General features: G+C 42.9%; 1 protein-coding gene across 4 annotated transcripts in view; it reads left to right on the top strand.

Annotated features, from left to right (window-relative positions):
- The window catches only part of ZNF609 (zinc finger protein 609), a 240,215-nt gene that overhangs the window by 22,519 nt on the left and 194,490 nt on the right, over nucleotides 1-23,206 (top strand). For 3 of the 4 annotated variants that reach the window (XM_023185282.3, XM_023185284.3, XM_023185283.3), the window contains exon 2: nucleotides 15,750-16,623. In XM_023185282.3, coding sequence (XP_023041050.2) covers nucleotides 15,877-16,623 — 747 coding nt within the window. In that variant the 5' untranslated portion in view covers nucleotides 15,750-15,876. Of the gene's footprint in view, nucleotides 1-15,749; nucleotides 16,624-17,628; nucleotides 17,700-23,206 lie in introns of those variants that run through there. The other variant, XM_023185285.3, reaches the window with a different exon arrangement.

Here is a 23,206-nt window from a genome sequence, read left to right as displayed (position 1 = left end):
TTTTTTTTTTTTTTTTTTTTTGAGACAGAGTTTCACTCATGTTGCCCAGGCTGGAGTACAATGGCGCAATCTCGGCTCACCGCAACCTCTGCCTCCCAGGTTCAAGTGATTCTCTTGCCTCAGCCTCCCTAGTAGCTGGGATTACAGGCATGTGCCACCATACCTGGCTAATTTTGTATTTTTGGTAGAGACAGGGTTTCTCCACATTGGTCAGGCTGGTCTTGAACTCCCGACCTCAGGTGATCTGCCTGCCTCGGCCTCCCAAAGTGCTGGACTTACAGGCATGAGCCACTGCGAAGAAAGGCATCTTTCTAAGAATAAGGCATCTCTAAAATATTAGAAATGTTTTCAGTCAAGGCCAGAGAAGCCCACAGAGTGATTAGGAACAACCTAGAAATTAGGTGAATAAAAGACAGATTCAATAAACCTCTTTGTACAAGTGATTAGGTATGATATTTTATTTGTTTTTTTTGTTTGTTTTTGAGATGGAGTCTCGCTTTGTTGCCCAGGCTGGAGTACAGTGGTGTGACCTCGGCTCACTTCAACCTCCACCTCCCGGGTTCAAGCGATTCTCCTGCCTCAGCCTCCAGAGTAGCTGGGATTATAGGCGCACGCCACCACACCTGGCTAATTTTTATATTTTTAGTAGAGATGGGGTTTCACCATGTTGGTCAGGCTGGTCTCGAACTCCTGACTTTGTGATCCGCCTGTCTCGGCCTCCCAAAGTGCTGGGATAACAGGCGTGAGCCACCGTGCCCAGCCTTGTTTTTGTTTTTAAAAAAGATCTGTTATAATGAAAAGGGCACCCAGAGAATTGGTAAGACTACTTAATCATGGTGTGAAAGATCCATTATTTGAGGATGAAAACATTAGAGAATTTCCATTATTTCTTTCCAACGGATTAAAGTTTCTAGTACAAATGATGATAGATGCTTAACTTTTTTAAAAAGTTTTTTCTGATTAGAACATGAATAAATCCTCTAGAAAGTACAGTAAAATATGTAGAAGTCCCAGGAATTATCCCAGAAATGTTAACATTTATTTAATATTTCCTTCCCCTTTTTTTTTTTGGAGATGGAGTTGGAGTGCAGTGGCCGGATCTCAGCTCACTGCAAGCTCCGCCTCCCAGGTTTACACCATTCTCCTGCCTCAGCCTCCTGAGTAGCTGGGACTACAGGCGTCCACCACCTCGCCCGGCTAGTTTTTTGTATTTTTTAGTAGAGACGGGGTTTCACCATGTTAGCCAGGATGGTCTCAATCTCCTGACCTCGTGATCCGCCCGTCTCGGCCTCCCAAAGTGCTGGGATTACAGGCTTGAGCCACCGTGCCCGGCTACACTTTTTTTTTCTAGCTGCCTAGATTAAATCAGTAAACTTGATGAGCTTAAATTTATCTACCCAAGAATTTAGGAAGAATTCAGAGATAACCTGTGGAATGCTTAGTGAAAGTATATCACCTTAAGTTGTAAGTGGCGTCGTCACTATACTAAGGAACTGGTGTAGATTTCAGATGTGGTTCTGTCCATAAGAAGGGTTCAAAGTGAAGGGACTAAAAACTATACCATATTAGAAAGTTGGTAAATGTAGATTAAAGATTGAGATGAGTTGGTGCCATTCATATAATTTGTTGGCGTCAAGGCAATGGGTTAGTTTACATAAGGAAAAGTCACATATGACAAATCATTAATACTTTTGTGTGAACACAGTTGTTATCAGTGGACATTGTTTAGTTTGAAAAGACTTATACGGTAAGGAAGGTCAGACCAAAGACTGCTTAAAAACTTTAGTCATGGAAAATTGTTTTGTTGTGAATTAGCAAACTGATTTTCTGATAATAAATACTTCCCTAGGTCTACAGTCCCTTTTCTTCAGTTCTAAAAACCTCCAAAAGCTCTGAAAACTTTTTGGAAAGATATGCACAAATCTGACTTCAACTAATAAAAGGCTATAGTCTTTTTTATGTAAAGTAAATATTCGTATTGCTGGAGGAATGTTAACGAGTTTGATTACAGGATTCTGTTTCAGTTTTTTCTTTCTTTTTTTTTCCCTGAGAAGGAGTTTCACTCTTGTCACCCAGGCTGGAGTGCAATGGTCCTGGGTTCAGGCGATTCTCCTGCCTCAGCCTCCTGAGTTGCTGGGATAACAGGCATGTGCCACTATGCTCGGCTAGTTTTGTATTTTTAGTGGAGACAGGGTTTCTCCATGTTGGTCAGGCTGGTCTTGAACTCCCAACCTTAGGTGATCCGCCCACCTCAGCCTCCCAAAGTGCTGGGATTACAGGCGTGAGCCACCATGCCCGGCCTCTTTTTTTTTCTCTCTTGAGGCAAGTTCTTACCTGTTGGCCAGGCTGGAGTGCAGTGGCAGAATCATGGCTCACTGCTGCATCAGCCTCCTGGGCTCCAGTTATCATCCCATCTCAGCCTTCTGAGTAGCCGGGACTACAGATGCACACCACCACGCCTGGCTACATTTCTTATTTTAGTATAGACAGGGTCTCGCTATGTTGCCCAGGCTGGTCTTGAACTCCTGAGCTCAGATGACCGTTCCACCTTGGCCTCCCAAAGTGCTGAGATTACAGGTGTGAGCCACCATGCCCAGCACTGTTTCAGTGTCTACTGACAGCATTACACTCACTCTACTATATAAGGTGTATTATCTGAGTTGGCCTTGAACTCCTGGGCTCAAAAATCATCCTCTTGCCTCAGCCTCCAGAATAGTTAGGACTATAAGCACACATCATCACACCTGGCTATTTCAACTTCTTACAGATGAAATAACTGAGGCCCAAATAGCTGTAGTGACTTCCCAATGTTATTACACATCTAGGGAGAATGAAGAGTAGAATTGAGTTTTTCTGCTTGCTTACTTGGTTTTGTGGGGTTTTTTTTTTTTCCCCATTGCACTGTGCTGCTTCCTTGTTAATCAAATATTAACAAGTTTGATTAGAGGGTGCTGTTTCAGTTTCTCTTTTTTTTTTTTTTTTTGTCCTGGTGACATTGCCTCCAAAGACCATCTTGATGATAACTTCTATGTGGAAGAGTTCAGTGACATTCATCTTATTTGACATTTTAATAAATGTTTCACATAAGTGAAATATTGAGATTTTCCTATGACATTAAACTCTTCCAGGTAGTTAGGTCCCCAGATTGTTGAGATTATGCTTCAGGAATATCTTGACTGATGTGAAGCTTCAGTGTGGATAAGATTTGCATTTAAAAAGAGGGAGAAAGTCTAAACTACTTTGTTAGGATGTGTAATTTTTAGCTATCAATTGCAGCCCCCAGTATAAACTAAGATTCTTGGCCAGGCACGGTGTCTCATGCCTGTAATCCTAGCACTTTGGGAGGTAGAGATGGACGGATCACGAGGTCAGGAATTCAAGACCAGCTGGGCCAACATGGGGAAACCCTGTCTCTACTAAAAATACAAAAGTTAGTTGGGCGTGGTGGCAGATGCCTGTAATCCCAGCTATTTGGGAGGCTGAGGCAGGAGAATGGTTTGAGCCCGGGAAGTGGAGTTTGCAGTGAGCTAAGATTGCGCCATTGCACTCCAGCCTGGACAACAGGGTGAGACTCTGTCTCAAAAAAAAAAAAAAAGTAAAAAGAAACTAGGAATCTTGGTAAGGTATTCCTCGAAAAATTAACTCAGTGTACTGCCAGGGAAATCCTAGGCATCATTAGGAAGAGAATCAGTACCATATAAAGATAAAAATACACTTCCATCTGTGTAAAACCAAGGTTTGTTTATATTTATGATACTGTGTATTCTGTTGACCCTGAAGAAGTATTTACCATACACAGCTGATGACCAAAGAAGGTGAAGCCTTTAATGAATATGTGGAAAAAAATTTTTTTTCCGCTTTTAAAGACAAAGGGAATATTATCAAACCCTGTCAAGTGATGAAAAGAACATATAGTTCTCAGGATCCTGTATTAGATATAGAACACTCAAGTTAGAAGTGATTTTAGCTTAATGATTGGGCTACTCTTATAAATAGTAAATAAATAAAATATGTTTAACGGTGGCAGAAATTTAAAAATGGAAGATTAACAAAGTGCATGTTTTTTTAATTACACTTTTTATTTTGAGATAATTATAGAGTCTTATGCAGTTGTAAGAATAATGCAGTGGGACCGGGTGCAGTGGCTCATGCCTGTAACCCCAACACTTTGGGAGGTTGAGGTGAGAGGATCACTTAAGTCCAAAAGTTCATGACAAGCCTGGGTAACATAGTGAGACCGTGTCTCTACAAAAAAAAAAATTTTTTTTAATTCACTAGGCATGGTCATGCACCCCTGTAGTCCCAGCTATTCTGGAAGCTGAGAGGATTGCTTGAGCCCAGGAGGTAGAAACTGTAGTGAGCCATGATAGCGCCACTCTACTCCAGCCCCGCAAAAGAGCAAGACTGTCTCAAAAAATAGTAATCATGATGCAGAGGGATCGTTTGTACCATTTACCTAGTTTCCTCCAGTGGTAACATCTTGCTAAAGTACAATATCATAATTTTGACATTGATATAAGGCATCTGTCTTGTTCAGACCTCCCCATTTTACTCATAATCAATTTTGTATATATGTGTTTTCAGTTCTGTGCAGACTTAATCATGTGTAGAGTCGTACTGTTTTCACCACCACAGTCAAGATACAGAACAGCTCCATCATCACAAATGTCCCTCATGTTGTCCTTTTATAGCCACACCCACATCCTTTCTACTGTCCCCTTCTCCCATCTCCCACAATAAGATTTTTGATAAATTGTTGGATTTTATAATTTATACATTTTATACATTTTATAATAACTTGTTAAGGGAATCCAGGAGTATTTGAGGAATTATATCCTTGACTTTTCATAAAATTATTTAAAATTTATTTTATCGGCCAGGTGCAGTGGTTCACACCTGTAATCCCAGCACTTTGGAAGGCTGAGGTGGGCGAATCACTTGAGGTTAGGAGTTCTAGACAAGCCTGCCCAACATAGCGAAACCCCGTCTCTACTAAAAATACAAAAATTAGCCGGGTGTGGTGGCATGCACCTGTAGTCCCAGCTATTCAGGAGACTGAGGTAGGAGAATCACTTGAACCCAGGAGGTGGAGGTTTCAGTGAGCTGAGATCACACCACTGCACTCCAGCCTGGGTGACAGAGTGAGACTCTGTCTCAAAAAAAAAAAAAATTTTATCTATCCAAATAGAAGATAAATTATTTTTGTTTTCCTATGAACTTTGTATTAAAAGTCAAATAGTGGGGCAGCTTTTTTTTTTTCGAGACACAGTCTCACTGTGTCACCCAGCCCAGGGTGCAGTGGCATGATCTCAGGTCAGTGTAGCCTCTACCTCCCAGGTTCAAGCGATTCTCATGCCTCAGCCTCCTGAGTAGCTGGGACTATATGCATGTGCCACCATGTGATGTTAATTTTTTGTATTTTTAGTAGAGGCAGGTTTTGCCATGTTGGCCAAGATGACCTGAAGTAATCTGTCTGCCTTGGCCTCCCAAAGTGCTGGCATTACAGGTGTGAGCCACCATGCCTGACCTTTACTCCCATTTTTCTAAATAATAATGTGTTCTCTTACTGCTCTTCTGTTCTTATCAAATCATCCCAATATAGTTGTGTCACAGTTTTTGGTTAGGTCGATATTCATTATTGTGCTGAGTAAATAGTGTTTATTATTGAGCCATCTGATACACTACTATTACATTTTTGGTGCAACTTTCCCCCCCCAGGATTTAATATCATTACTTATTTTTTTTTTGGTTTGTTGTTATATCCGTATTTCTGATTAATTTTTTTCAGACTCTCCAACAGATCTATAAATCTCATAGTCAAACATCAAGTAATCTGTAAGTTAGTTTCTTACTGTCTCCCTTCATCCCTCCCTTCCTGTTATCCCTCTAAATAGCCTAACCTGTGACGATTAATGGCATGATTCCCTTTACATGTGCTACTGCTTTAGGATCAGGACTGTGTTATAGCAAGACAATCCTCTTGTTCGTAGGTATTTATTCTTTTACTTTTTAAAAAAGTATAATATGTATGTAATAAAGTACAGTAAGTGCACGAATCTTTTGCACAACTTAATTTTTCCATATGTATACAGCCATGTAACCACTATCCAGTTCAAGATATAGAACATTTATTTCCAGTACCCTGCAAGATTCCCTTGTGTTTCTTCCCAGTTGGTATCCCTCTCCCCAAGCATGACCACTTTTCATGACTACTTTTTTCACCTTTGATTCAGAGGTGTTCTTTTTTGTTGTTTTTTGCTTTAATTTTTTTTTTTTTTTTTTTTTTTTTCCGAGACAGAGTCTCACTCTGTCGCCCTGGCTGCAGTGCAGTGGCACAATCTCGGCTCACTGCAACCTCCGCCTCCTGGGTTTAAGCGATTCTTCTGCCTCAGCCTCCCAAGTAGCTGGAACTACAAGCGAGCACCACCACGCCTGGCTATTTTTTTTTTTTTTTGGTATTTTTAGCAGAAACGGGGGTTTCACCATACTGGCCAGGCTGGTCTCGAACTCCTGACCTTGTGATCTGCCTGCCTCGGCCTCCCAAAGTGCTGGGATTACAGGCATGAACCACCACGTCCGGCCGATTCATAGGTGTTTTAAGTGTGATACTTGAATGGTTTAAGTCTGATAGAAATTTTACATTTATTATACATTTAAATATATACCTGGGGGCGCTCAGGAGTTTGTGGACTAGCCGTTTTTTGGGAAGCGACTGTGCATGAATGAGACTGTTGCAAGGCTATGATAATACTCAGAAATGGTTAGGAATTTTAAGAAATATGGAAGCTGCTTTGTTTTCTTAACATTTCCCATAGATTCTTAATGAATCTGAATTCTTTTTCCTGGAGAAAGGAATCTACACTCTGATCTAGTAGAACTGAAGGCTGACTGCTAATTGAGAGAGTTTACAACTAGTGACAAATCAAGGTGAAGTAAGAATGGAGAGGAGAAATGCCAGCAGGGCATTGATATGATTCTGTTCATTGAGGAAAACAGTGTTCATTCACTCATTTGTTGACCAAAATACTTTATGAAGGTGGACTGTAAACCAAACACTGGTTCTTCAATGGTCAGCAAAAGAGAGACAGCCTCTGCCCTCAGGGTGCTTGCAGTGTAATGGAGGAAACAAATGAGACATCCTTGAAGCAAAATAGTGGCAGTTGTGACCATACCTCAAGGCTGGAGAAGTAATATTAGGTATCTTTAAGGATATTTATGTGGATCCCACGCTTTGTTATGGCTAATCTAGCTTTATTTATATGTTTTGATAAGGGAAGTTTTCTTTGTCCCCTCAGATTTACTGTAGCGCTTCTTGTAGAATAGATCTGGAAAGGGAGATAAGGTCTAGAATATAAAAAATGAAGGCAATTCCTTGTCTGTTCTGAAAAATGCTAAATGTTTTTTCCTTTCCCCGAGACTATGAATTTGACTATGTTTAGAGATGAGGAACTAGGCATGATGTAATCCCAACACTTTGGGAGGCCAAGGTGAGAGGATCTCTTGAATGCAGGAGTTTGAGACCAGTCTGGGCAACAGAGACCTTGTTTCTACAAAAAAAAAGGAAAGAAAGAAAAAGTTAGCCGGGTATAGTGGTGATGCAGGCCTATGGTCCCAGCTACATGGGAGGCTGAAGCAGGAGGAGGATCCCTTGAGCCCAGGAGGTCAAGACTGTAGTGAGCTTGTGTTTGCACCACTGTATTTCTGCCTGGGTGGCAGAGTGAGGCCCTATCTCAAAAAAAAAGGGCCAGGCGCGGTGGCTCAAGCCTGTAATCCCAGCACTTTGGGAGGCCGAGACGGACGGATCACGAGGTCAGGAGATCGAGACCATCCTGGCGAACACGGTGAAACCCTGTCTCTACTAAAAAAAATACAAAAAAACTAGCCGGGCAAGGTGGCGGGCGCCTGTAATCCCAGCTACTCGGGAGGCTGAGGCAGGAGAATGGCGTAAACCCAGCAGGCGGAGCTTGCAGTGAGCTGAGGTCCGGCCACTGCACTCCAGCCTGGGCGACAGAGCGAGACTCCATCTCAAAAAAAAAAAAAGGAAAATTCATGCTTCGACACAACAGTTCTGTGTGCAAACCTAGTTTGTTGTTGCTTTTTTGTTTTGTTTAAGTTGGAGTCTCACTCTCTCGCTCAGGGGAGTGTTACAGTGATGCAATCTGCTCAGGTACAGTGGTGCAATCTTGGCTCACTGCAACCTCCACCCTCCAAGTTCAAGCGATTCTCCTGCCTCAGCCTCCGAGTCGATGGGATTACAGGCGCCTGCCACTGTGCCCGGCTAATTTTTTTTTTTTTTTCAGTAGAGACGGGGTTTCACCACCTTGGCCAGGCTATTCTTGAACTCCTGGCCTCGTGATCCACCCGCCTTGGCCTCCCAAAGTGCTGGAATTACAGGCTTGAGCCACCTTGCCTGGCACAAGCCTAGTTTTTTAGATGTTTTGAATGCTACCATCTCCACTATTCACTTTTTGTTTTTTTTGTTTATTTGTTTGTTTTTTGAGACGGAGTCTCGCTCTGTCACCCAGGCTGGAGTGCAGTGGCATGATCTCAGCTCACTGCAACCTCTGCCTCCTGGATTCAAGCAATTCTCCTGCCTCAGCCTCCCAAGTAGCTCGGATTACAGGTGCCCGCCACCATGCATGGCTAATTTTTGTATTTTGAGTAGAGACAGAGTTTCCTCATGTTGGCTAGGCTGGTCTCGAACTCCTGACCTCAGGTGATCTGCCCGCCTCGGCCTTCCAGAGTGCTGGAATTACAGGCATGAGCCACCACGCCCAGCTACTTTTTTTCTAACAATTTGAAGTCACCTTCTTAGCACAAAAAATTTAGTTCTGGGGGTAAGAACTTCTAAAGGGCTACATAGCCATCCAATTATGAGGGGAAGAGGCATGGCAGAGCTTATTTTTAAATTTTTAATTACTTGTTTATTTTGAGACAGCATCTCACACTGTCACCCAGGCTGGAGTGCAGTGGCATGATCACAGCTCACTGCAGCCTCAACCTCTTGGGCTCAACCAATCATCCCGTCTCAGCCTACCAAATAGCTGAGACTACAGGCATTCACCACCATATCTGGCTAATATTTTATTTTTATTTTTGTAGAGACAGGGTCCCATTATGTTACCCAGGCTGGTCTCAAACTCGTGGGCTCGAGTGATCCTCCCGCCTCAGTCTTTCAAAGTACTGGGAGTACAAAGGCATGAGCCACTGCACCCGGCCAGTAGTTTTTTTGTTTGTTTGTTTTTTTGAGATGGAGTTTTGCTCTTATTGCTCAGGCTGGAGTACCATGGCACAATCTCGGCTCACTGCAACCTCTGCCTCCTGGGTTCAAGCGGTTCTCCTGCCTCAGCCTCCCAAGTAGCTGGGATTACAGGCATGCGTCACCACGCCCGGCTAGTTTTTGTATTTTTAGTAGAGACAGGGTTTCTCCATGTTGGTCAGGCTGGTCTTGAACTCCTGACCTCAGGTGATCTATCCACCTTGGCCTCCCAAAGTGCTGGGGTTACAGGCATGAGCCGCTGTGCCCAGCCGCTGGCCAGTAGTTTTTAAAAATTGTTTACTTTAGATCATCTGCCTCTGCTTTTTGCCCTAGCTATACACAGGCTTTGGTAAGGGTTTTCTATGTGGATCACTTTCACCAAATGAATTTCTATAGGTTCAGGACTGAATTATTTACAAATTCAGTATACCATTTACCCTATTGTGGGATGTATGCTGGCACAGAGCAGTAGTGACAAACACCAAGGATCTAAACCTGAACCTAGTTGAATTGCTATGTGCTGGTGGAAGAGTCAGTTGCTTATGTGAAATGAAACAGGTCAAGCCTTGTAATCTTTTTTGGAGAATAGCAGCCTGTGAGGACTATAAAACTATTGATGAGTTGCAGCATATAAAGACTTAGGGACTAAGAGATGCTTCTGTTTTGCTCTCCTGTCCTTACGTGACACATGGTCAGATAAGCCCTGTTGAATTGGATCTGTCTTCTCAAATGGGCTCTGTTAGTCTGTTCTTTATCTAATCTCCGTTGGAGATATAAGCTGAGAGCTATGGTACTTGAGGAGATGACACAGTTCCTTTGTTACAGTAATTAATGTAATAAATTAAGGGAGAGGCCCAAAGGGAAGGTGATTGTTTCTCGTTAGAGCCCTAGGTGGAAATTAATTTGATTAGCAAGCTCCCATGAAGTGTGGCAGGTGGAGAGGGAGATGCCTGTTTTTATAATTGGGTAAGCTGAGAGTCACTGAGGATGGTTTACACATTGTACTAACCATACTGAAGCTGGCTAAGTATGAATTGATTTCAGGGCAACATCTAGAATTCAGGGAAGATGGTATAATATGGTTACCTTCTCAGCAACTTTGTTGTATCCCATTAGTTTATTGACAGTTCCCTGAGACATCAAATTCTGTAAACCTCACACAGTTTATATTCGAAGGCCTATCCTGTCAGTGGAATCAACAACTTTGTGGGTTAGAACAATTGGCAAAAGAGGTAGTACAGATGTTAAAACCATGAGTCTTGATGGGTGCGGTGGCTCACGCCTGTAATCCCAGCACTTTGGGAGGCCAAGGTGGGCAGATCACTAGGTCAGGAGTTTGAGGCCAGCCTGGCCAACATGGTGAAACCTTGTCCCTATCAAAAATAAAAAAATTAGCTGAGAGTGGTGGCGCCCCCTGCAATCCCAGCTACTCAGGAAGCTGAGGCAGAAGAATCGCTTGAACCCGGGAGGTGGAGGTTGCAGTGAGCCGAGATCGCGCCGTTGCACTCCAGCCTGGGCGAAAGAGCAAGTCTCCATCTCAAAAATAAATAAATAAAACCATGAATCTTGAGATTGGTACCTTGTCCCTGAGAGATTTCTGAAGCAAGATGGAGTCTGTCAGTCACTACAGTGTATGGCTTTAGGAGCCACATCTAGCCGGGCGGGGTGGCTTGCGCCTGTAATCGTAGCACTTTAGAAGGCCAAGGCAGGCGGATCACCTGAGATTAGGAGTTCGAGACCAGCATGGCCAACATAGCGAAACCCCATCTCTACTAAAAGTACAAAAAATTAGCCAAGTGTCATGGCACATGCCTGTAGTCCCAGCTACTTGGGAAGCTGAGGCAGGAGAATTGCTTGAAGCCGGGAGGCGGAGGTTGCAGTGAGCCGAGATCACATTACTGCACTCCAGCCTGGGGAGACAGAGCAAGACTCTGTCTCAAAGCAAAAAAAAAAAAGCCACATGTGAAGGTAGGCATAGCCTGAAAGGAAAACTGTAATCACTGAGTTCATGGAAGAAGAAAAGATTGCCATTTCCTTTCATAGAACTCAAATGGGTATTGGTACAACCTGTAATTTAATTTGTAAAAAAAAAAAAAAAAAAAATTTTAACATTTCCGTTATTTTTCTTAATACTTTAGATGCCTTGTAAAAGGTAGAACCATGAAACAGTTCCCCCTAAGTTCAGACTAGAACCTTGTAAGAGTAGTTGGGTCATATATTTTCAAGTTGTCTTTTTTCTTTTTCTTTTTTAAATAAATAGAGATGGGGTCTTGCTATGTTGCCCAGGCTGGTCTAGACCTCCTGGGCTCAAGTGATCCTCTCACCTCAGCCTCCCAAAGTGCTGGGATTACAGTCGTGAGGTGATATACCCAGTTTTGACTTGTCTTACATTTTTCAGATTTATATCCTCATGATATGCTTAGAATGTGATAGATTCTTCCTCCATCTTATAATGAGAAAATACTTAATGAAGCAGCTTAGCTAGTGTCAATGGAAATTTGAGTCCAGAAATGACATCTCCTGACTCAGAGTTCAGTGTTCTTTTTACAACACCATGCTACCCTCCTCGAATTGAGTATAGCATTTTAACTTTGGCATGCAGCTTTTGGAGGGGGATACCTGGCTAGACAGATAGCCCTAATATCCATATTTTATGTGTGACCTGTGTGGTCTCAAGCAGATTATAATTCATATATAACTGTCACATGCTCAGGCCAAAGCCTATAAGAGGATTGATCCAAAATCCATAAGAAAAGGAGAGGACAGATAAATTTACAGTAGAACAGTATTAGACAATTTACTGCTTATACTGGATTATCTGTGGGTAGTTACCAATTAAAGGAATTGGCTCTTTGAAGCCCTCTTGGATGGATACAGAGATCTCTCTGGGGTGAAAGAAATGTAGTGTTTCTTGTTATGTTTGGATATGAGTGGGGTCCAGTTGCTGTTTTTGCTCTCTGAGCTGGGACAGAACCGTCACATGAAAACTCTTTTTCATTCTTACCCTTCTGGAAGGAGAGGCCTTGTTCATTCCTGAGGTAGAAGAGTGGTATGGTCTCTGACATATGTCCTTAAAATTGCAATTAATGACCTGAAATGTATAATTTACAAATGTACAAGCCTGTGGGCTGGGAGTCAAAGAGATGGATGTTGTTATGATACGTTTTTTAAGCAGGAATGGTTTGGGTAAATACAGGGTATGGAAAGTGGTTGTCATGACCTATCTTGGTCCCTTAAACATGTCCATGTAGAGAGGAGTTTCTTAACGATCAGGTGTAGGAACAAAACACAGATAGTACCGACAACTCATGGTGGACAAGCGATTCCAGAGGCTGTTGAGTTGCAGTCCTAAAGAAAGAAGTGGAGTACAATTAGGCAGAAGGAGAGAAAAGAGAGGAAAATTATCACAGAAGCTTGTGCAAGTTGTTAAATGCCTTGTGGTCTCTGTAAGATATTGGTTCTCCTGATTCCACACTTTCTCTGCCGTGAAAGCAAGAGGTCAGTACTTTTCGTTTCCCACTAGCATTTTGGTTACCCTACCTCCTGGGGTTAAACATCTCTGCAATGACCTGTCAAAGAGTTGATTATTAGCTGCATAAAGCCAGGGATGCTGTAGGGAGCAGATGGAAAGTGGTTTGGCTGCTGCAGCCAGGCTGATTGAAGAATCTTTGGCAATTTTACAGTGTATCTTTGGAAATGTACCACCAAAGTTACTATGAAGCCTGCTGGGTTTGGAAACCTAGATTTCTGAAAAGTCACCTGGTTGAAAAGTAGTACTTATGAAAACTCTTCACTCTCAAAAATAGGAATATAGGGACTTTCTAAAAGAACATCAGGACCACCAAAGATCAGTCCTTGGGATATGTTTTCTTTGCATCCTGGTTGTTCAGAAATTTTGGGTAGTTTTCTAGTAGGGAAAGCACTTTTTGATAGGTATATTAATAGAATTATAAATTTGAAAAAGGCCTTAGGCATGTCTAGACTAACCCTACCACACACAGAGGAATCTTTTTTTTTTTTTTTTTTTTTTTTTGAGACGGAGTCTTGCTCTGTCGCCCAGGCTGGAGTGCAGTGGCCGGATCTCAGCTCACTGCAAGCTCCACCTCCCGGGTTTATGCCATTCTCCTGCCTCAGCCTCCCGAGTAGCTGGGACTACAGGCGCCCGCCACTTCGCCCGGCTAGTTTTTTGTATTTTTAGTAGAGACGGGGTTTCACCGTGTTAGCCAGGATGGTCTTGATCTCCTGACCTCGTGATCCGCCCATCTCGGCCTCCCAAAGTGCTGGGATTACAGGCTTGAGCCACCATGCCTGGCCTCGAGGTATCATTTCATAAGAGATTGTTTCCTTTACCTTGTGGGTAACTTTTTTCATAGTTTCTACATCATATCCCCCACCCCCACTTTTTGCTCTTCTCTTATAAAGTAGGATCTATGTAGACTTGGCATTTACTAATAAATAGTGGTTGGTTGCTGTTAACACTAAGATCTCCACTTGGGTAATGGATATATTTTCTTTACACATCTACAACTAAACAGCAGATAAATGTGCACACCTCTTCCTCTTAAATTCCAGTTGCTAGAAGGCATTCACCTGGCTCCTCTCCTTTGTTCTCCTACTGTGACATCTTTTCTTGCCCCTACACCCTAGTTCTTCGACATTACTCTGAGGGAGTAGGTAAAAAAGTACAATTTGTCTTGTCTCTCTCCTATCTGTAGCATTTACAGATCTCTACAAAGTTAGAGATCCACTTTGCAGAATTCACTGTGACACCACTGGCTTGTTCTTTCTACTCAATTATCTTATAAAAATTACTTTTTGGCTGGACACAGTGGCTCACACCTGTAATCCCAACACTTTGGAAGGTCGAGGCAGGCAGATCACATGAGGTCAGGAGGTCGAGACCAGCCTGGCCAACGTGGCGAAACCCCGTCTCTACTAAAAATACAAAAGTTAGCCAGTCATTGTGGTGCATGCCTGTAATCCCAGCCTCTTGGGAGGCTGAGGTAAGAGAATTGCTTGAACCTGGGAGGCAGAGGTTGCAGTTAGCCAAGATCACGCCACTGCCCTCCAGCCTGGGCAATAGAACAAGACTCTGACTCAAAAAAAAAAAAAAAAAAAAAAAAAAATTAATGGATACAGAAAGATGGTGGACAGAGGAATAAGCAAGAACAGAACTCTTTGACTTTATCATAAAATAATACTGGATGGTATATGTTGACTGCCAGGTTTTCTAGATGGCATACTCCTCAAGTCTCGTTAGTCAGGAGATAGTGTAGACAGAGTCTTACTCTGTCACCCAGGCTGGAGTGCAGTGGCCTGATCTCAGCTCACTGCAACCTCTGCCTCCCAGGTTCAAGTGATTCTCCTGCCTCAGCCTCCTGAGTAGCTGGGATTACAGGTGTCTGACACCGCATCCGGCTAATTTTTGTATTTTTAGTAGAGACGGAGTTTTGCCATGTTGGCCAGGCTGATCTTGAACTCCTGACCTCAGGTGATTCACCTGCCTCTGCCTCCCACAGTGCTGGGATTACAGGCATGAGCCATGGTGCCTGGCTGTAAATTGCCTTTTTAATACCCCATCACCACCACCCCCTTTTGTAGCCAATCTCTGTTTCCTGTGGTGTGAGCCTGGTGTTTGTCAAAACAGTGCCGTCAATATTACATAAGAAAGTGAAGAGTTATCCTACATCCTGGTGTTAGGATTTTTAGTAGTGTCCAGTTTTTCATAGAGTAAACATTTTTCTTTTCTTTTTTTTTTTTTTTTTGCATGTCTTCCTATTTTAGTGGGAAAGGCCTCCTGTTGAGATATAATTTGAAACTTGGAGTTTGAGAAGGCTGATTTAGCTTCTCTGAACTTAAGCTGATTGGTTGAGTCCCCTCTGAGATTGTCCCTAGTTCAAGTCTTAGCCCCCTGTCCTGAAGTTGCATTTTCCCCAGTTCTGCTTGTTTTTCTCTTTTATTCTTAACCATAAGACTTTTCCTTCCCAGTAATAGGAAGAATCTATACTATTTGTGCTAGAGACAGACCCTGTTAGAGAGTTTTTAAAGCTTTTGCTAGATCATGTCCCGAGTCTCTGATAATGTAAGAAAAAGCAAGGAGAAATGGGGGCATGAGTAAAGTTGTGCTGGAGCTTGAATCTATGATATGCCAGGACCTGTGTTGATTGAGGAAGGATTGCCAGCTGACAGGGGTAGTAGAAATAGTTCTCTTAGGAATGGGAAATTAACTCTAGAGGACTCCTAGTTAAGACTTACCATGGAATCTCTGGGCAATTGGAAATACTGTACTTTCCCCTAGGGAGATGGAGTGGGAATTGATTTTTCCTTAGGTCCATTGTAACACGGTTAGAAATACAATTGAACCTGTTTGTCCTGTCTGTTATGATATGATAGCCCCATAGGAAGGGTCTTTTTTTGTGTGGGAGTTTATTTCCGGCGTCTTTTGCCTGTATTGTTTCCTTTAACAGCTTTTTAAATTTTCTTTTTCCAGCAATGATGTTGTCCACTGGGCATGTACTGACCAATGTGGCAGGTCTGAGAACATAGCTGAAGCTGAAAATAGGAAAGCTGGGGGCAAGGAAGAGCCTTGAATCTTGAGGTGGGACGTTGACTCTAAGATGTCCTTGAGCAGTGGAGCCTCCGGAGGGAAAGGAGTGGATGCAAACCCGGTTGAGACATACGACAGTGGGGATGAATGGGACATTGGAGTAGGGAATCTCATCATTGACCTGGACGCCGATCTGGAAAAGGACCAGCAGAAACTGGAAATGTCAGGCTCAAAGGAGGTGGGGATACCGGCTCCCAATGCTGTGGCCACACTACCAGACAACATCAAGTTTGTGACCCCAGTGCCAGGTCCTCAAGGGAAGGAAGGCAAATCAAAATCCAAAAGGAATAAGAGTGGCAAAGACACTAGCAAACCCACTCCAGGGACTTCCCTGTTTACTCCAAGTGAGGGGGCAGCTAGCAAGAAAGAGGTGCAGGGGCGCTCAGGAGATGGTGCCAATGCTGGAGGCCTGGTTGCTGCTATTGCTCCCAAGGGCTCAGAGAAGGCGGCTAAGGCATCCCGCAGTGTAGCCGGTTCCAAAAAGGAGAAGGAGAACAGCTCATCTAAGAGCAAGAAGGAGAGAAGCGAAGGAGTGGGGACTTGTTCAGAAAAGGATCCTGGGGTCCTCCAGCCAGTTCCCTTGGGAGGACGGGGTGGTCAGTATGATGGAAGTGCAGGGGTGGATACAGGAGCTGTGGAACCACTTGGGAGTATAGCTATTGAGCCTGGGGCAGCGCTCAATCCTTTGGGAACTAAACCGGAGCCAGAGGAAGGGGAGAATGAGTGTCGCCCGCTAAAGAAAGTCAAGTCTGAAAAGGTAAGAGGTGGCCGGATATGGCTGCCCACTGACTGCCAGTCACAACTGCCCTGGACTAACTGCCAAACACTATGTGTACTCTGTGGGAGGCTCATTAGTGTGGGTAATGACCAATTACAAGGTCAGAGCAGCTGGTAATGATAATGTGGTTTTGTTCCAAATTAGAGGATTCCCCTACAGACTCATTTACAGCAGGCCTGGACATTTTGGAACAGGATATTTGTTGTTGGGGGCAGCTACTTTGTAGAATGAACTTTCTGTAGTCTGAGTTGAGACCTTCCCACCTTGTCTTTGCCCAACTCAGACGCTTGTTGGTAGAGATTGGCATCAAACCTTTATTTGGTTCCCAGCTTGACTGGCATTTCATCATCAGACTCATAATAGTTGATAAACAATATGCCTTTGGTCATAATACAGATTGAGTACGGTTCTCGATGGGATAAATGGTGCTGTTGGGTCTCTGGTAGAACAAAGGGTTAAATTTCATGGCATATCTACCAAGTGTTCTATTGCTGGCTACCAAAGAGCAAAGGGGCACATTTTTGGGGCAAGAGGTACTCATTGTACTTTGAGGTACTTAGATCTTATGAGTTACTGTTGCGGCTGTGACAGTTTGGCCTAGAAAGAGATTCTTTGGCCACTAAAGGTGTAGCTTTGTGCCAGCTATCTCCCACAACTATTAGGAATCAAAGTCTCCTGGTGGTTTAATAGCTGCCAAACAGTGTAATGATACCTTGCCTTCTGCTTGACTTGAAAGGACAGGTGCCTGCAGCCCCAGGGGGGGTTAGAACTGGTCCCTCCTCTGGGAAGATGATCTTAGTTCATGCTTCAGGAAATGGAACTTGCAGGGCTGGAGGAGAATAGGTGTGAGTCTCAGGTCAGCTCAGGCAGCTTTAAAGTTCAGCAGCTTGTAATTTCCTGCAAAACAGTGGCCTTGTGGTGAGCTGTTCATTGGCTCTTGATTTTCTGCTCTGTGCTCTGCTCACCCTGTGCTTTCAGCTGATCCCAGCAGATGCAGTATAAATTGATTTCTCTGTAATTACATCAGCTGCAGCAGGGAATACCTATTTCCATATGTAAGTGTTAATAAATAAAGGCTGGATGTGTATGTTTGGGTGGTGGTGCCTGGATTCCAGTGGTAGCTCATGCTTTCTTTGCTATTGGTATTTTGGTCTTTGCCTCTGGCACATCTGTAGCTCTTAGCAACATCTGGGCCGCTCTGGTAACAGGGCTGTGAGTTTCTTCCACTAATAATACAGTGGCTCATTCCCTTTTACCAGTGGCAGCTGCCAGAGAGGCTGCCTGTGTTTAGGTGGCAGATGCTATAGTCCACTTCAGCAGAGTTAAGTTCCAGCTGGTTACTAGCTTGGCTCATCCTGTGCTGGCTGTGATTTGCTATTTTCTCTCGGGTACAGATGGATAATACTGTTTTAAAGAGGCTTAGGAGTACTAGCAGTTGTTGCTTCTGTTCCAGGCCCATTAGACTGTTCCCTACATCTGGCTTCAAGAAACTCTTGCCATATATCCATATTCATAATCATTATTCTTCCTGTACTAAAAAGTACTTCTGAGGATGACCTTCATTCTCCTGTCTAAATTTTAGAGTACTTGACTCATGTTGCAACCTTCTAAGCCCTGTAGTAGTCTGTGGATGAAAGGATTAATATTGCTTAGCTTTGTATTGGATTTAAGTGTAAATGTCCATGATTGTCTCTAACAGAGAAGCAAATGGAACCCATTTTCTCACATATAGGTGCAGGGACTGATTGGGTGGCTGCCCTTCAGATTATAATTGAGCTAAAAGATGCAGTATATTCAGCTAAGAATACATCTTGGTGCCAGGGAATTTTGTTCCTTAATAATGCTGCTTTGTCATACAAGCTTTGCCTCCCAGGGAGACTGTGAGAATGGGACAGCAGAATGAGAAAGAAAAGGGAAAGAGACTGCACTTCAGTTTTTGAAAGAGAAAATTGCTGGCAATTACTATTAGAAGCAGAAAATTTGCTATACAGTTTCATGTAACCATAAGCAAGAACCTGCTTTCTCCATTCCTTCCCCTGTTCCCTCAACCCTTTTGGACAGTCTAGTTCTGGGGGTGCCTTTCCATATTACCTTTGGCTATTGAAATAAATAATTATTGAAATAAATGTTTGGAAGTTGCTAGGAGATTAAAACATGCTGTGCAGGGAGAGAACATTTCTGGACTGAGAGCAGCAGAAGAGGCAAGTTAAAGGAAAGAAAGTTAGGAACCATGCAGAGGAGCAGCTTTTGAGAAGCAAGAATCTCTCGGTTTGGGGCATAATAGGTGCTCAGTGAGTATTCGATGATTAGTACTATAATTTATAAGCAAAGTCTTTGAAAACTTCTTTAAAATCTTCTCTCTGAGAAATGGGCTTGCCTGTGGTTTGGGACGTTTCTATGTAGGGACAACCAATAGAACAAAAATAGCTAAACAGATGTTTTGATATAATCTAGAAATTGCATCTTCTAAACTGGGAGCTGTCATGAAGAGGAAGAACTCATAAAATTTGGGAAGTTTCTTGACTGAAGTCTGTGGTGCAGAGTAGCAATGTTGACTACTAGCCAATGAGGAAGATTTGAATATTGAAATTACTGGCTGGGCCTGGTGACTCATGCCCGTAATCCCAGCACTTTGGGAGGCCAAGATGGGCAGATTGCTTAAGCTCAGGAGTTTGAGACCAGCCTAGGCAACATGGTGAAACCCCATCTCTACAAAAACTACAAAAATTAGCCAGGCATGGGTGGTGTGCACCCGCAGTCCCAGCTACTGGGGAGGCTGAGGTGGAAGGATAGCTTGAGCCTGGGAGGTAGAGGATGCATTGAGCTGAGGTGACACCACTGGACTCCAGCCTAGGCAATAGAGCCAGAGAGAAAAAAAGAGAGAAAGAGAGAGAGAAAAATTATCTATCTCATGCTCTTCTCTCTTGTGAAGGTAGATATCTCAGGCTATGGCCTAGGAAATTTTCTATCAGATGAGGATGTGGATTTCCCTTCATGGGATCCCACTTTTGCTCATCATACCTTCCTCTGACAGGGCTCTCTCTGTGCTATTTCCCAGAGTTCTAGGAGAGACCAGAGATGGCTCTTAGCAACTGCTGCTGCTCTGAATTGTTATTGAACACTTTTGCCTCATACTTCCTGCCAGCTGAAGAGATGGGGGAGGGAATGTTGAGGAATAAACAAGACAGAGCCTTCTGGCTCCTGCCTGTTCCTTTGCCTTTGGTTTGATTGATGGGTTGTTAAGTTAGGGATGGAAGGGGAGGTAGGGAGGAGGGCAGGCGCCTGTCTCAGTGTCCTGAGCTTAGTGCTTATGTCGCCACTCTTGACAGGAAAGAAAAAAGGAATTTACAAACCACAGATGGCAACGATCTATCTGTGCTAACTTTGTCAGGGCTTATGACCAGGAGTTTAAGGTGAGACTCCTTCTTTTCCCCCGAATCATATAAAATAGCCAAGTAGGCTCTAGTAGTTAAAGAAAGGATCTAGAAGTTTCCAATCAGAAACTCCCCCTCACATGTCTTTAGCTGCTGCTTTTGATCTTGCAAGGTAGGAACACTGCACTTTGCTTTTCCCGTGTTTGAATGTCAGCTTCTGCTGCTTTCAGAATGCCGCATATATTTACCACTTCCCCCATTAGTTTAGGATACAAAGAAAACCATAAAATGTGCTCTTTGCTCTTTCAACTTCTGATCATGCGTGCTGTCATATCCTGTGTTCTTAAGAGCATCTTCCTTTGCCGTTGGTTTTGTATTCCTGCCCTAATTTGTGCCTTCTAGCTCAGTTCTCTTGTATTGCAGTCCCTCATTGCCCAACCAAGGTCAGGTCTCTTTTATTCCTTCTGATCCAAGGCTTTCTTAACGCCTTCTTCCACTAGCTGTTATTTCTCAGCTATTGATGGCATAGCAGTCAACTTTGCTTCCTGAAACCAAATGCCCTCAAGCATTTTCCTTCATGGAAAACATTAACAAGAAGTTGATATTTATGTCGGACAGAGTTGCATTCTGTAACTACAAGCTTAATTTATTTTTTCATTCAGAAACTGTTTTCCTTCTAGGTGTTGTAATTCAAGGTGGTCCCAGAGAAAGATTATCTTGTCCAATTTCCTCATTTTATAGAAGAAACTAAGACCAGTGAGGTCTTGTGACTTGCCCAGCATCTCACAGGTAGTCACTGGCAAAGCCAGGTTTGCAGACACCAAATTCTTATGGCATGTTGTGATTCTCCATTTTCCCACTTTATTTGTTATTTTCCTAGTATTATTATTTTTGAGATGGAGACTCACTCTGTCACCTAAGCTGGAGTGCAGTGGCACAATCTCGGCTCATTGCAGCCTCTGCCTCTGAGTTCCAGCGATTCTCCTGCCTTAGGTCACCGAGTAGCTGGGATTACAAGTGCGCACCACCATGTCTGGCTAATTTTTTTTTTTTTTTTAGTAGGGATAGGGTTTCACCATGTTGGCCAGGCTGGTCTCAAACTCCTGACTTCAAGTGATCCACCTGCTTCGGCCTCCCAAAGTGCAGAGATAACAGGCATGAGCCACCACGCCCAGCCTATTTGCTTATTTTTAAGGCAGGGTCTCGCTATGTTGCCTATGCTGATCTTGAACTCCTGGGCTTATGCACTTCTGCCTTGGCCTCGCGAGTAGCTGGGACTACAGGTGTGTGCCACCACACCCAGCCATTTTTCCAATGTAAAGACTACCTTGAAACATTAGATGAAAATGCTTACATACTCCAAAATTGCTTTTACCCCAAAACTGCTTTCACTTGTTTTTCACAGTGACGTTAACACTGTAGACACTCAATAAACAAAGGATCTTTGAGTTTAGGATTTTAGGTAAGGTAATGAATGATGTTTGCAAAGAATAACCATTACAGCTGGCACTGAACCTATCCTGTTATTTATAAAGAAGAAAAGTTACTTTAAAACTGCTACTTTGAGCTTGACTACTTATGATATATGTGTGTGTGTTCTGGAATATTTCATTCAGCCAAATTTTCATTGTAATAATTGAGGAATAGTTCTTTCTTTACTTGGCAATTGCAGATAAGAAAAAAACCCTGTTTTAGTGCTTCTTCCTTGGACACATCACTAATAGGCAGACCTTCAAATGTATCGTGGATATTACTAAGTATTTTGTAGAGAAGATATACTGTTGGATAATTGTTATCACTTTTCGTTCAGTCAGTACATTAATTGGATGCATTTTAGATACTAGATTTTCTACTTGGTGTTAGGCATACACTGGTGAATAAAACAGAAATAGTCTCTGCTTTTTGAGGGGCTTACAGTTTACCATCTAGAGCAGAGTTCCTAAAAGGGTGTCCCATAAAACCATGTACATCACCAGAGTATCAAAAACGCATATTCTTGGACCGTACCCCAGATCTGCTAAATAAGTTTTTGGGGTAAGGGCCCAGAAATCTGTACTTCCAGAAGTCTCTCCAGATAATTGCTATATACATCAAAGTTTGAGAACCTTTTGTGAATTTTTCTTTCAAGATAGGTATTGGGGGCCACTTCTCATTTAAAACACCAGCCTTCTAAACTTGATTTTCACATCAACTCTTATGTATAATTTAGTGACTAAGAGCATAAACTCTAGCCAGGCGTCCTGGCTTGAGCCTGGGAGGTTGAGTTTGCAGTAGTGAGCTGTGATCACACTAGTGCACTCCAGCCTGGGCAACAGAGTGAGACTTCATCTCAAAAAAATAATAAATTTTTTAAAAAGTGTGAACTCTGGAGCCAGACTACCTGGCTTTGTATCCTACCTTTGCACTTACTTACTGAGTGATCTTGACCAAGTTTCTTAATTGTTCTTCCTCAGTTTTCTTATCTGCAAAATGAGAGAAACAGCACCTACATAAGTTTGTATTTATTTATCTATTTATGAGGAGTCTCACTCTGCTGCCCAGGCTGGAGTGCAGTGGTGCAATCTCTGCTCATTGCAACCTCTGCCTTAGCCTCCCAGAGTAGCTGGGATTACAGGCATGCACCACCACGCCTGGCTAATTTTTGTATTTTTAGTAGAGACAGAGTTTCACTTTGTTGGCCAGGCTGGTCTCGAGCTCCTGGGCTCAAGTGATCCACCCACCTTGGCCTCCCAAAGTGCTGAGATTACAGGCGTGAGCCGCCACACCCGACCTTACTAAGTTCGTCTTTAGATTAAGTTAGCTAATTCATATAAGACACTTAGTGCCTGGCACTTGGGAAGCATTCAATAAATATTAGAAAAAAGAAAAATACAGTTTGAGTGGAAAGTGGTTTTAGTCTGTTTTAGGCAATAATGTACTGAAATACATAACATTCCACTTTACAGGAATCCCAGTATGAACAGATAAACATGTTAGCTAAGATTTTTAGCACTATGATCTGAAGAAGTTCAAAATCCAGGCCGGGAAATTTTCATGGTGGTGAGGTGTTCTAAAGCCCCTGATATTTATAGTTGGAGGTGGGGGGAAGACCAAAAATTAGCTTAGGGCATATTGAAGTGGCCTGTTGAATTTCAGACTTCATATGTTGAATTTCAGACTTCAATATGAATCGAGCTTCCTTTCTGGCC

The sequence above is a fragment of the Piliocolobus tephrosceles genome, chromosome 6 (genome assembly GCF_002776525.5).
Source record: "Piliocolobus tephrosceles isolate RC106 chromosome 6, ASM277652v3, whole genome shotgun sequence".
In the NCBI taxonomy this organism is placed as follows: Eukaryota; Metazoa; Chordata; class Mammalia; order Primates; family Cercopithecidae; genus Piliocolobus; species Piliocolobus tephrosceles.
Note: the sequence above shows the minus strand (reverse complement) of the source record. Positions and strands in the feature narration are given on the sequence as shown.